Source organism: Amphiura filiformis, chromosome 3 (assembly GCF_039555335.1).
Source record: "Amphiura filiformis chromosome 3, Afil_fr2py, whole genome shotgun sequence".
NCBI classification, from domain to species: domain Eukaryota; kingdom Metazoa; phylum Echinodermata; class Ophiuroidea; order Amphilepidida; family Amphiuridae; genus Amphiura; species Amphiura filiformis.
Window position 1 is genome coordinate 4,440,266 of NC_092630.1, and position 15,379 is coordinate 4,455,644.

At 35.0% G+C, this 15,379-nt stretch overlaps 1 protein-coding gene across 10 annotated transcripts in view; it reads left to right on the plus strand.

Annotated features, from left to right (window-relative positions):
- LOC140147895 (actin-binding LIM protein 2-like) overlaps positions 1 to 15,379 on the plus strand; it is a 428,263-nt gene that overhangs the window by 384,608 nt on the left and 28,276 nt on the right. For 8 of the 10 annotated variants that reach the window (XM_072169674.1, XM_072169673.1, XM_072169678.1 and 5 more), the window contains 4 exons: positions 3,127 to 3,170; positions 5,434 to 5,505; positions 8,457 to 8,670; positions 12,963 to 12,992. In XM_072169674.1, the coding sequence (XP_072025775.1) occupies positions 3,127 to 3,170; positions 5,434 to 5,505; positions 8,457 to 8,670; positions 12,963 to 12,992 (360 nt within the window). Of the gene's footprint in view, positions 1 to 3,126; positions 3,171 to 5,433; positions 5,506 to 8,456; positions 8,671 to 11,355; positions 11,371 to 12,962; positions 12,993 to 15,379 lie in introns of all 10 variants that reach the window. The other 2 variants (XM_072169676.1, XM_072169677.1) reach the window with 2 other exon arrangements.

Genomic DNA, 15,379 nt, shown 5'->3' on the forward strand with positions numbered 1-15,379 from the left:
AAGAAAAGTCTTCCACAGAGGGTGTATGTTTTTCAAATGGAATTGGCTTGGGTTAATTATTTTGAAACCCATACTCCCCCTGTATATGGCTTGACGTACATCTTTCACAATTGGAGTGAGTAGTTCAAATGGAAGTTACTCAATTGTTTATTCTATTTGAAACCCATACTCCCTCTGTGAAAAATTTTAGCAAAATCTTCCACAGGGGGAGTGTGAATTTCAAATGTAATCACCCAAACAATTAAACCAATTTTGTGATTGGATGTAGTCAAGTGAAATAATTAGGAAAACACACAATCAGATAATTATATTACAAATTATATAATTAGAAAGAAATCTTACACGCTTTGATCAAGTGGGCTGTTCCATTTAAAATCCACACTACCCCTGTGGTAGATTTTGGAAATATCTTCCACATGGGGAATATGAATTTCAAATGGAATTAGCACATTAACCAACTCTTTTTGAAACTTGCCCTCCCACTGTAAAAGATTCAGACTGAATCTTTCTCAGAGGGTGTATGAAATTCAAATAGAGCTGCCTAATGTGCTAATTCCATTTGAAATTCATACTCCCTGTGGAAGATATTTCCAAAATCTTCCACAGGGGTAGTGTGGATTTTAAATGGAAGAGCCCATTTCATCACAGCTTGCTTTAATTAAGGCTACCAAAATTTATCACATTTACTGTTATTACGTATTAGCGATATTTTCTTCATAAAAGCAAATAACCTATAAACAAAAATAATATAAATATAAATGTAAATTGGCATCCAACTACCCAACTATTGCATCCATTCAGATACGGTATAGAATTTTATTGCACAGGTAAACCACGAGTATACCAAGTCAAAGAGATAACGTCTCTATAGCCTACAGTCACAGCTCCGACTGATGAATAGTTATGATAATCATAAGCAGTAATACCACAGCCCTATTTCTTCTAAAGTGAATTCTATATAAAAAGGCTGTAGGGTAGATCGTTCCCATATTGCGCCGAGAAATTCCAGAATTAGATGGAAGGTCCTTTGTCTGGGTTGCGAGCTTACCTGATACCCGATCATGAGTGTTTCCTTTTTGATTCGTTGACTTGTAGATCGTTTACAATTCAAATATTTGTCTGTGATGTTGTACAATGTTTGCAAACATACAGATAATGTGTAATGTAATATATCTCTCCTTCAAGAGAGGAATTCCACATTATGTGATACCGTTTAGCAAATTGAGTCAAATGTCGGCCATGTTCAATGTTGACTTTTACACCTTGTTAAATTTCACACTGTAAATGCTACTTTTTCTTGAAACTACCATTAAATTTGAATCATTTGTTTGTTTTAGTGTTGGCGGGAACAATAAAAAACAAAAGAAAACGGGTATTTGTTTTGGTTGTATCTGGGAAGAAAAGTCTTAATATCCTACTTAGCTCTACTTATTGTGTATGATAGCATCATATATGAGGCATAGGGTATTAAAATTCAGGACATAGTACATGTTGATGTGACAATGAGGAATTGTGACAATGAGATTCCTCATTGTTTCAAAAGGGGATTCCAAATTGTATCAATGTCATGCGCGTATTTTGGGGGCGCGAGCCCCCCGGGGTAAAAGCAGGGGGCAGCCAAAAACGAAGGCGTGGTGGAAGACGAAGGGGCGGCGGAAGAAAGAGGGGCGGCAAAAAGAACTAGTAAAGAAAAAGTATAAAAATTTTTTTTTGCTCTTCACTTTTTCAAACCACCGAAAAAAATTTGGGTCAATCTTTTCGGGCTGTTGAGAAAGGGGCGGCAAAATTGAATTTTCTAAAGCCCCCAGGGTAGGAGCGGCCACGGTACGCCACTGAATGTAATATCTTAAAACAAAAGAATACTTTGTTAAAACATAATACCATGAAGAAATTGATATCCCGGTATGGTTTGAGAATTTCATAAAGTAGATACCATTTCTATAAGCTTATGACAAATTCTAAAAAGTCAACAATATTTAACTACAGACTATATTATGTTAGACCCTACATACAACACAGGTTAGCAATGTTTTTGTTGTTGTGTGTTTTTGTTTGCTTGTTTATTGTTTACTAAGAATTGCTTAGCACTCAAGGTCTGTTGTTTGTTTGTTTTAATTTAAACAGCCCATAAAACAGGAAGCAACCACATCCAATCCTTGTTCAAATTATGTTGATTTTAAAATTATTCTTTGAAAGCATTATGATCCTGATTTGAGCTCATAACTCCCATTTGTTGCCAAACCTTTGAGATTGAGATCCAACACCCCTATAAATGATGTACAATCATAAACACATGAACAAAATCATGCTTAAAAGTCGTCCAATATTTGATGTCAAACTATGGTCAGAAATGACATTTGATAACATTTGTAGATTGTGGGTTCGAATCCCTGGCCGGCACATTCCCTTTTTTCAAGTTGGATTGTGTGCCAGTCGGATATGTGTTTATATATTGCCTTGTTTAATTGTAACACTTTGGGTCGGTGAACTGTCCTTTCTTTCTTAACATCTGTAGCAAAGTTTTCCAACCTTAATGGATAGTATCACTGCTCATTTTCAAAACTATTTTAGCACCATTTGCTGTAGGCCAAGTCAATTTATCTCTTAGAATTACCTCAATCTCCGACCATATTGTCCATCGGTAAAACCAACATATAAAAGCAGTGTCCGGCAGGAGAAAAGGAGAGATGCATTAATGAAACATGACACCGCAAAGTTATTCTGGCCCCTGGCTTGTTTTATGCTTCGAGTAATCTTATATGTAATGGCTATTTTCCTCTAAATGCGTGTTTGAAGGGGCCTATGGTCAGTACTGGGAAAATGTATTATGTCCATATTGGTTATAGGGCTTGCATTGTGGAATGGCTTTTTTATGTATAGTTCTTAGAAAACCGTGTGACCGCTGAAATTTATGTAAGGACAGAATTACATATAATTTCATAAGTGAAATGTTCTATGGAATACTTAAGCAATAGGCACTGTGTAGGCATATTTAGTGACGATGGAAATGTGAGAGACCTGTTTCTCATGAATTTTGTCTTTTTCTTCCTTGCCCTTTTCAAATCTAAATTTAGCCAATCATAATTAACAGCATGTCTTTTATTGTATTTTTTCTTCCTTTTTCAGGAACTGAAATATGGCATCCTGACTGTACAAAAAGTAAAGCACTGGTGAGTTAACAGTAACATGCTGTCTGTCAGTCAACATTAATAGGTAAATTTTCACGGGAAAATTTTCTGGACATGTGACCAATGCGTATCAATGTGAGTGTAACCTCGAGCCTGATCTCTGACCCCGGCGGTGACCTCGCTATTCAAGTCTTAGTAATTTTGAATTGGAATAGTATTTTTGACCACAATTTTGATAGAAATTTGTGCATTGCAAATTTATTGAATATTATGTTATCTTAATTTTTTCACAATATCATCAAAACGTAATTTCAAAAATATCTATCTACGGAAAAAAATATTTATCTACGGAAACTCTTACCATAACATTATCAACTTGCGACAAGTAACTTATTTTGCCTCAAAGGAAGAATTCTTCCTATTCAAATACATTGGTAGACCACCTGCTGTGCTCGATGTCACATTCCATAATGCTAATATGTCTGCGCCCATGGGTGTCACGTGTCCAGAAAATTTTCCCGTGAAAATGTACCTATTAATTCTGACTGTCTGTAGGATATTTTTGGGGGTTTTAAACAAAATTTTTAAATAAACTGTTTGCTTTTAGAAGTAGTAACATCAGAAACAATAAGAAAACAATAATAAATTGTATGAGAAAACGGTAGAAACAAGCAATACAAAGCAAAATAAAACTGATTTTAAGCTGTTTGGTTATAAAGATTTGCTCACCAAATGTACCTCAGCTGCATAACATTAAAACATGAAGGAATTTTTTTTCTGAAAGGTATCAAGTATCTGATAGGGTATGATGTAACTGGAAATTTTTAACCCAAAGACCTGACTGATATAAAAGTGCTTTGAATATTGGGAGGCACAATACAATATATATGATGCGATCAAGCAAAATCAGTCGGAACTCGGAAATATTGATGTTGAGAGATATAGCCAAACAAATGAAATATTTCCTTTTGTTTCCTGTTTTGGAAATGCTTCAATTATTGCTCATATGTGATGCGATCAAGCAAAATCAGTCGGAACTCGGCAATAATAAATTTTTAGTTTCCTATAAAATAGTAAAAAGTATTTACAGAGCTGGATTTTGCAGAAAACCCCATTGAAATTGAACAACCAGTTCCAAAGATATGAAAAATTAAAGAGTTTCCAAAACAGCAGGAAACAAAAGGAAAAATGTCCTTTATTTGGCTATATTTCAAAATCAATATTTCCGAATTCCGACTGATTTGGCTTGATCGCATCACATATCTTTGGAACTGGTTTTTCAATTTCAATGGGGTTTTCTGCAAAATGCAGCTTTGTAAATGCTTTTTTTACTATCCTATAAGAAACTGAAAATTTGATATTTCCGAGTTCCGACTGATTTTGCTTGATCGCATCACATATATGATATTATATTTCACATTAGTCATTATGTAATTTGCATGTCTCATGGCGGCATTCTATTGGCACACATACTGCAAATGGACTTTTCCAGTTGAAATTCATACACCCCCTGTGGAAGACATGGCCTTAATCTCCCACACAGGGAGTGTAGAATTCAAATGGAGTCACCCATTCAGGTAACCCCATTTGAAACTCACACTCCCTGTGTGGAAGATTACGGTCATGTTTCCATCGGGGGTGTATGAATTTCATCTGGAACAGCCCAATTCCAGAATCAAGCTAATCAGTCACTCTACAAGTAGTTGTTAGTGAAGAGTAGGCCTAATGGATTTTTTTACTCTTAACCCCATGAGAACTACCTGCCTATTGGTGAAAAAGAAGTTTTCATTATCAATTGGACCAATCGGCAACATTGTTAGAATAATTTCACCACGCAAAAAATTGGGGTGAATAATTTGCAAAGCTCCATTCTGATTGGTGATTAAAGTGAAGATATCACATAATTGACCAATCAGAGGCAATGTTAGATCAGCAGGTAGTGCCCCAGGGGGTTAGAACAAGGTTGTACTTTCTGGTATCAGAAGTCACAATGTACGATTCATTAAACTAATGATAATTAGTGAACATAATTGATTGTTGATCAATTACTGCTAATCTCTAGCGAGATTTAATCAAGTATTGCTTAATATTGACTTAAATGGTCAATCCAAGAATTTAACATTTTGTGTCATTGACCTACTGAAAAACAATTTATGTCAGTGGTAAGCTATACTTGATTAGCAATAATTGATTAATGATCAATATGCTCGCTTATTCTCATTATTTGAATGAGTATCCATGTATAAGTAAAATTCTTAACTAAACAATTAAATAATCTATCATTTCTATCTTTTTGTTTTTACAGTTTTTAGATTTTACACCTTTAAAACTAAAGGAAAATGCCTTGCTGTATGATTATAATCGCAATAGAATGACGGTAAGTAGGCCTATCACTAAATAAAATAATTAAAAAATGTTGGGATTTATACAACGCCTTTCACATGTGCACATGTACTAAAGCACTTAACATTTATTCCGCTGTCGTTAGAATATGTCAGCTGCCATACAATGCCTAAAGCATGCTCATACCTTTGAACGGTGCACAATGGACAATATTTGTAACAGCTCCCCATCTCACCCCTGGGTAGAGAGAGGCAGGTAAGGTAAAGCCCTTTCCCAAGAGCACAACGTGATGACACTGCTGGGGCTTGAACTTGCAATCCTCCGATTACAAGGCAGAGCCCATTCCTCTGCGCCACCATGCCCCTATAATTAAAAACAGACCTCATTATAATGTTCATAAGTTTTGCAGTAAATTGATGTGCATGTATCACTCACTCATTCAGTCTGTCGACCTCTGTTGGACTCCTATGATGGCTCTCCAGATATGTCTGTCCTGCATGCAGCTCCTTTATTTAGTTTGGATCTTGTCCAGTGTCTTCACAAAGAAGATCTACATAGGCTTTACTTGGCCGCACCACGTTTCTTTTGCCATGACCGGGTTTCTGCAGCACTAGATCCAACACTACATGCCCTGTACTTTCTTAAACAGTAACCAGAAAATTATAGTCTTCTTTTCCTGATTTTGTTGGTTGTCTTTGGGAGTTCCCCATACAGTTCTTTATCTGTGGTATGTGTCCTCCAGTTTATATCAAGGGCTGATCTTATTAGCCTGGTGTAACAGCAGACTGTGTGGATTGGTTAGGAAACTGACAGATTTAGTCATTTTTAGCCTCTTTTGGGAAACTTCATGTATATCTTCAATACGAAAGGTCAAAATTTTCATATTGGCTTTTCATCACAGCTAGTAGATTGGGAAAGTTTACTTTGCGGACTGTTAAATGTCAAAAATGTCATTTTTTAATAATTTGCCATAAAATTTGTATTATATCACAAATTTTTTAAAAATCTAAATTATTTGACATCATGACATTCCTTGTATTCAGAATGCAATTTGGTGTGTCTAATGTGCTCCCATGTCCCACAAAAGTACTGTGCAAAGGCGAGTGACTAAGCCCTTTAAAGAAAATACACAATTTATGTTGCAAAATTCTAGATACAAGACCAGGTGCAAGTTTCATCCTGAAATTGGATTGTAATGAAATATAAATCTTACTGTAGAAGAAGTTAGAAGAAAACATCACTGAAATTACTCTTTTTAAATTACTTGTATTAAAATTCATGGTAGGAATAAAAAGATATCATGATCTGTATAGGAACGTGACAATCCAAGCAGGAGCACAAACAGAGATCCTACTCAGACTTTAATAGTTACTGCTACCATTCTATCATCAAGGGATGTGAAAGCGTAGAAAAGTAAACAAATGGTCTGTCTATATGGTTGACAAGACGGCAAATGTAGGTCGCAGTATAGCCATGACTGACATTCCTGCAAAGATTATACTAACAATACATTACCGTTTTAGAATTTCTTCATATCTTAACTTTAAAGACGCGAATCCTGCATGTTTTTGAAAAATTTAATTAAATTTAGATATGGATTATCCAAGTTCACAGCAGCTGAAGGAAGTATCCCATTATGCTTTGCGGTACCATTATAGAACTGATTGTGCCATAGAAAATGTACACAAAATCCCACACTTCAACTTTCAATTACTCGCTTAAATCAGGGAATCTTAGACTTTTGTTTGAAAAAATATCACCCATAGAGTATTGTGAATCTATAGCTCTCAATATCTAAGCAGCTCTTGTTTATATTTTGTATACATTTGCTATGGAGCAAGCAGATATACTGCAATGCATGATGGGATACTCCTTTCAGCTGCTGTGATCCAAGTTACATATTAGCCAAGTTGAAAATGATCCGGAAAGAGAGCGGTTTTGGTTGATGTTAACAACATTTATAACACAAGTTTGGATGTATGATAGTCAAATCTTTTTGATGAATTGAAATAAAAGTTTGAATCATCATACAATCTTTCCTTTTTGTGTCTCCTCGACCGTAGTCATAAGCAGAACGTTGTATATGATGTGGTTTTTGGTGAAAGGGTTGCAGAAATGGCGCATTTGATCAAGTTTGATATTAGATTCATCCAAGGAGTTATATGACATGTTACTGTTGCAGTACATTGTTGAGTTCGAGTGTTCCATTATAGCAAAATCTAGCAGGAACTTTCTGTCTCCATTGCCTCAAATAGTTGACTTCTTGTCGAGTTCTATGCCTCATTTAGACCTAAAATGACCATATATGGCCAGTTTATGAACACACAGAACATAAATATTTAAAACAATCACAAAGTCATCATACCTGTTTTATATATCCAAAAAATTTCATGGGCATTAAAACTTAATTTTGAAATTATTTACAAAATTTACAAAATTTACAAAAAAATTGCTCCGATACCCCTTTAAAAAGCGGTCAAAAATTACATCTTGGACAAACACTATGAAATCAAAAAAGTGGCTAAAGCAAAAAATTGGACCACATGATTAAAGTTAATATTGCCCAATAGGCCTGGTCAGTGGCAGCGCCAGGAATTTTGTCGTAATTTGGGGTATCTACTGGGGAAACTGAGGCGCACCCCCACCTCAGTGATTGCACAATGCAAAAAGTACTATACCTCAAGTTTGGTAGTAATGTCAAAACCTTGACAGCACAGCCGTGCTGACCAACCACCCCTGTAAACATATAATATGTTTGTATGATTAGGGTACCATGTACAACTTGATACTGTGACCCACAAAATACGCACCTACATCCTTACCAAATTGGAGGCAAAACACAAACAACGTATAGTTGATAGCCTCAATAATTCAGTGCATAACTCATAACCTTTTCTTCTGCCGATGTGGATAAAATCATCCCACCATGATGCATGAATTATACCACAAATAATGTTCATATTTTTCTCCTCCTTTACATGTTAGCCTTCAGAAAGATCTCGTAGCCTTTCGCCTGACAGTAGCTGTCGCTTCCAATCGCCGACGATGTCACCGACCAGATCTTCTAACAGTTTGTATAATCAAGTACAGGATCAAATACAGAGCTATTTGTCTCCTACACATGACATCAAAAACCTGTATCCAAGACCTCTGCAATTGTCTCCGGAGCCACCTGTAATACCAAACTACCACAGACCAGGTATGCATGCATGAGAGACTAACTCAATTGTCTTCCATTTGTTTTAAGCTTTACAGCATGGTCAAAAGTGGTGCTTAGTTAGATTTTGGATTGATCTTGATCGGTAAATACCATAATCCCTTGCATTAGACCCCAGATGTCGTCATTTGATGTCACATTGATTTGCAATGTGCAGTAGCGATGTCAATGACGACATCTGCTGTCTAACCGCAAGGAATTATGGGATTTACAGAAAAGGTCAAAGTTCAGTAACAAGGTAGAGATGAGTAACTGATATTTTCCTATAAATGAAATGGATTGGGCTGTTACACTTGAAATTCATGCATTCCTATGGGACTGAGACATGACCTTAATTTCTCATACAGGGGGTGTAGATTTCAAATGAAATTGCCATTCAGGTAATCCTATTTGAAATTCACACTCCCTGTGTGGAAGATTCAAGCCAATATTGGGCTATTACACTTGAAATTCATACATTCCTATGGGACTGAGACATGACTTTAATCTCCCACACAGGGGGTGTAGATTTCAAATGGAATTGCCATTCAGGTAATCCTATTTGAAATTCACACTCCCTGTGTGGAAGATTCAAGCCAATATTGGGCTATTACAGTTGACATTCATACATTCCTATGGGACTGAGACATGACTTTAGTCTCTCATATAGGGGTGTAGATTTCAAATGAAATTGCCATTCAGGTAATCCCATTTGAAATGCACACTCCCTGTGTGGAAGATTCAAGCCATATCTTCAATACAGGGTATATGGATTTTGACTGGAATAGCTCATCGTTCTTTTCAGATGATATCGTCGCTGTTCTGTCAAAACCTCTTAACTCCAATAGCTGCTATGTGTTAAATATGTACAATATAATATACTTTAGTTTACATATTTAACACATAGCAGCTATTATATTGGAGTTACAAGGTTTTGTCAAAACAATATGATTTTATGGCTATGATATTCTTCCAAGGCATTTTACTTCTTGGACCCATATCAGGGTGCTTGCTGCCTCTGGACCCTGACTGTGGTCTAACGTCGCTCCTAGACCCCTATTTTAACGAATGAGCATCACACAATGCCCTGGTAACAAGATTTTGTTGCCAAATGTGAAATATCACTTACTTCAACACATAATTTCAAGCTTCAAATCTAAAGACAGGAATGTGTTTATACAAACAAAACTTTTTATTATAAATTTCTTTTAACTAAATTAATGATCATTTGCTTAACATATTGACAAGTAATTAATTCTCGCTATTCACAATAAGGGCGCCGCCAGCGGTTTGCGATGTAATCGTGATGTATCATGGGAAAAGATCGACATCCAAGTCCACGCAATACAAATATTAACATGCTATTACATAGGAACACGTTTGTCAAAATAAAGGTGTTACACGCGAATCGATACTCAAAAAATACTTAATAATGTGATTTGAAATGTGCACAATTAATTTTTTCTCTATCGATTTTGCGTAATAATACCGTTATATTGACAAACTAAAAAATTATTGTCACGTGTTCCTATGTAATAGCATGGTAATATTCAGATTATGCGGACTGGATGTCGACCTTTTCCCATGATACATCACGATTATATCGCAAACCGCTGGCGGCGCCTTTTATTGTGAATAGCGAGAATTCAGCTTAACTTTATTAATAACTTTGTTTTGAAGCCTTCTAGAGAATCAGGTTTGCTAGAGTATAGACTATGCCATAGTCGAATTTTATTAAAAATATGTTATTATTAGTCATGATGAACCCATTTCGTTGAACTCAAAATTATACTGATGTTTATTAAAATTAAAGTATTCAATAGTAAAATGGTCATAAAGAGTTAAAAATATCAGATAATTAGTGACAATAAAAGTAACTGAATGCAACATTATCTTGCATAATTATAATGGCTCACTTTAATACTGAACAATTCTGATTTTGGAATCTACCGGTTTATTGATAGCGAACCCCGAAAAGGGAGTGCGGTGACTGAAAAGATCAGATACAGATGTGAAAATCTATCAGTTGCACACAAATCAATATAAATCAAGAGTTTTATGCTTAAATGTAATGGCCAGAGTATGCAAAATGGGCAAGTGGACTACGGAGAAGTCTAGCTAGAATATAGATGGCACATTGCACTTTTCAGGAATAAATATTAAAAAAATTAAATTTAGATCCATCAAACAGGGTTTTTCACCTAAGCCTTGCTGGTCATGGAAGTTCTGCCTGCAGTGTTACACAGATCTATTTCTCATGATTTTGTTGCGACATATTGTGTAATCTTTTGGTCAAAGCAGACAAAAATTTCTGTAAACATGCAGGAATGCATTCAGGTTTACTTTAAAAAAAAGCATCATATGCATCCATTTAGTTTTAGAAAGGAAATATATTTCACAAGTCGAGCTATCATTAGATATATGCATGATTTAGTTAGAACCGCATTAGAAAAAAGGTAATTCTAAAACCATTAAAATCCTTTATCATGATTTTTTTCTTGGTTTTTGTTTTATCTTCCTCTTTCTTATCCATTAAATGATTTCCTCTGCCTAAATCCCTATTTTCCCATGCTTGTTAATGGGTCGTTGTCATGGTAACCTATCGTCTGCCAATCAATCCTCTGTGCGTGCTACCATCTACGCTTTCATCAACGCAACATGTGGTCGTATCTTTCCTCGTACCTGAAGAATTTGTAAACAAGGGTAAATTGCTTGAAAACTTTCTATTGAATGCGTAATCAGTATTACACATATTTATATGCATATAAAACATTGCACTTGAACATGGAATGTGTTAACACAACGAATAATCTTAATTTGGTTTCAGATGTTACTCGCTTTTTGCAATCAAAGTATAATTTTGCACGATACTTCATACTATATTTTCTTTATTAATGAGATTTTTTTTATAATTTGAGTGCCACGATTTACCATTCACTACCACACATAATATGTTTTAATTTTGCTTGATTCATTTATCATCTGATTTTGTTATGTGATATAATCAAATTTATAATCGTGCAATAAAGCACATCACAGAGTATGCAATTGATGTGAAATATGTGCTTGTTTTTGATGTGCTTGTGCAAGATAGGAAAAAGATGATATTTCAAATGTGTTTATTTCCATAAGAATCAGCAAATTAAGTCGGTATACTTGACTCATTTTTAAAGATTAGTGGGTCTAGAAATAATGTCTACAAATGGCTAAATGCAATCTTTGTATAGAGCCACTTTCATTTGTAGGAAAGTAAGTAATGACTTTGAAGGTTTAAACCATGTTAATGTATCTTGTTGTGACAGTTGTACTTATTTGAAAACTGCAATATAAAATATTTAGTCATATTAAAGTTGAGAGCTGTTAGTGGCACATCAAATTGATTGGAGGTCATATCTGTGTTCTCTACTTCCTGTATCGGCTTATATGGTAAAAGGGGTTTGTCTTCTTGTTATACCACTAACAAAAAGGAAAGTATCTTCATATTATTGGGCTATTCCATTTAAAATCCACACTACCCCTGTGGAAGATTTTGAAAATATCTTCCACAGGGGGAGTATGAATTTCAAATGGAAGAACACATTAGGCAGCTTCATTTAAATTCCATTCACCCTCTGAGAAAGATTCAACATGAATCTTTTGCTGAGGGAGGACGAGATTCAAATGGAGTTGCTTACATGTTCATTCCATTTGAAATGCGGACTCCCCCTGTGGAAGATATTTTTAAAAGCTTCCACAGGGGTAGTGTGGATTTTAAATGGAATAGCCCATTGTCTTTACAAGTTACATCCTTTTATCAAGTGAAGGTCATTGAAGAGAGTGAACCAACGCTATCCAGCGATCACACAGTCAGCTCAAAATTAGGTTCTACCTGCAAAGTGCATGTTGTGTGTACGTACACAAGTCAAACGCATGCTTTAATTACCACATATACTTTGCAAATGCCTTCTGACGCATTTCCTAGAAAAGTGCGAGAAACAAAAATGCACTTTTTGCGCATGCGTTTGCACAGAGAACCTCATTTTGGTAGCAAGATTGTGATCTGTGCCAAGGTGAAAGGCAAACTGAAGTAACATTAGTGAAGTCCTGGTGTTCAAATGGACCCCAATAAGCTTCACAGCAAGCTTTTCTTGGGTTATCCAGGGTTGTCACACCCAAACAAATCATATCGAAGTAAAAAAATGTAAGATACGCCTTTTTTACCATATAAGGGTCGAAACCACAGGATCCATTAACATGCTTTAAACACTACAAAATGCCAAGAGTAACAATGATTTGTTATTTTTAATGCATCAAAGAACAACTACGACGACGTGCATCCAGGAAAGGTGTGTTACATAAAGAAAACATGAGAATGACATTAGATAATGTTTATGTACTATCACTCTTGATAACTTCAAGTAAGATAATGGATATGTGTAGAGTGTGTTTCTGATATCTATCTCATTTTCATTTGAAGAAAACGCTAAAAGTTCATCTGTTTCGGATAGCATATCAACATGTATGCTTTCTGCGATTTTTACCTTTTATAAAAATGGGATGAATTTTTTGTGCTCGTTTACCTATTCTACCCAATAGAGGTACATGACTTGAGGTCTTTTAGTTGTCAACTTGTCAGCACCAAATAGTAACAGCGACTATGATAGTTGGAACTATGATGACTATTCGGAGGTCAAGACTCAAAATCTGAAATAAAAACTTACCTTAGAGCCCAAAAGGTATAAAAGTTGTAACTATGACTATGGTTGACTTAAACTGGCACTGAGAGATTTTGCAAAAAAAATCAATGAGAAACCATTGCCTTAATAAAATAAATAGACGAGCAGTAGTTTAAAAAAGTAGTAAAAAACCCATGTTATTGAAAACAAGAGGCATATTGCAAGCGCCGATATATCTGCTATTAAACTGTGTTGTGGAATAAAGTTCTGAATCTGGAACTTAATTACAAAATCATGAATTTTACACGAAAGATGCTGAATGAAGCTTGACTATTTCAGATCCTGATTAGTATTTGGACAAACATTGCATACATGTTAAAAACTGGACTTTGACCAAAATTGAGGGTGCAATTTTTGTGAAATCTCACTATGCCCATTTAATCATACAATCCCTACTACCCAATATGTCTTTTGAAGGATATTAACAAATTTCTGTCATCTAAATATTGAATTGTGAAATTTTCAAATGCATAGTTTTTCACAAACATATCCATCATATTTCTTGTAGAGTTGTTATACTAGTCACAAATGATGTCATGTTGGTTGTCATAGAACATACACTAAATCCATAGTTATCCAAGCATGTTTCCAGGATTGTGTCATTATATAAGCAAGGTTTAAAGCATGAATATTTATAGGATGGGAGCATTATCATGAATATGCATGACATGAATTACTGTACCATGAATATTATATGCACCACAATATAAGGTTGTGAACAATGTATGGGTTTCACCATGAATTCAGATTTATCATGATTGTCATAGCTCTCAAAGTCATAGGTACGCTATCAAATCATGGTCATGACAGTTGCAATAATAGTGAATTTAGTTTTCACACACTGAAACTGCCAATCTGGGGGTACTCTAGTTCTGAGTAAGGATATGCTGTTGTGAATTTGAAAGTAGATCCATCCATATACCAATTTTCCAAGAAATTGTACCAAAAGTCCAATTTTTTGGCCAAATTACCATAGTTTTACAACTTTTCCCAAAATATTTGGCAAATTTCAAAATTTTGCCTGCAGTTGAATTATTTTGGATTAATTTTCAGAAAATTTTTTGAAAATCCATATACCAAAATGGGCATGCAAAGCAATAATTGATATACCAAATGGCTGAAAATGCAACCCATGTTTGCAGCAAATCCCAGTGTATGGTCACTTAGGCCAAAAAAAAAAATTGTTGTGTTGCCCTCCCAAGCCTAAAATCTGGTAGTACAGCCGGCGGATTTTTTTTTTTTTTTTTTTAGCAACTCAACCATTTGATACCTACTATTGCACAGTAACATGAGTGAAGAGAATCATATGCATAATATTGGCTGTATTTTCTACCCAATGTTGAATATTTTATTGAAGTAAATATTAATATTAAGGCCCTTCACAATTAATTCCTAGTTTACTATTTAAAGATTTAAAAAAAGGCATGAGGTAACTTAATTATTAGTTATTTATTACTTATTATTTTCTTCATTTTGAAACAAGTGGTCACAGCCTAAGATCAACATCCTGCATGGTACATTTTGGCACTGCAGATCATATTGCAATTATGGTTGATTTTATACATTGATAATAATATGTGTTTTATTTGTTTGTTTTGATTCATGATCAAAGTAAGAAAGTAGCAAATTAATGTAACAAAAATGTCATTTAACAGAGAAAATGACAGATAAAAATGAAATAATTAAATATTTTGCAATTATCAATTTTTGATGCGGGCGGGAAATAGGAAACTCAAAATCAATTGTGAAGGGCCTAACTTAACATCCATGTTGTTGGGTTTCAATGAGTCAGTCCTACTATCCAATTAAAGTGCAGGCTTGGGGCACAATCTTTTAGTGAACGTCAGGGATCCGGGAATAGGCTTGGGGGTACATGTATGATAACAAAAAATCATTTGTTAAAAAAAAAAATTATTAAAAAGAAAAAAAATTGAAAAAAAAAACCGGGCCCAGATTTTCGCGATTTTGACCCGGCCGCGGAGGGCAACACAACATTT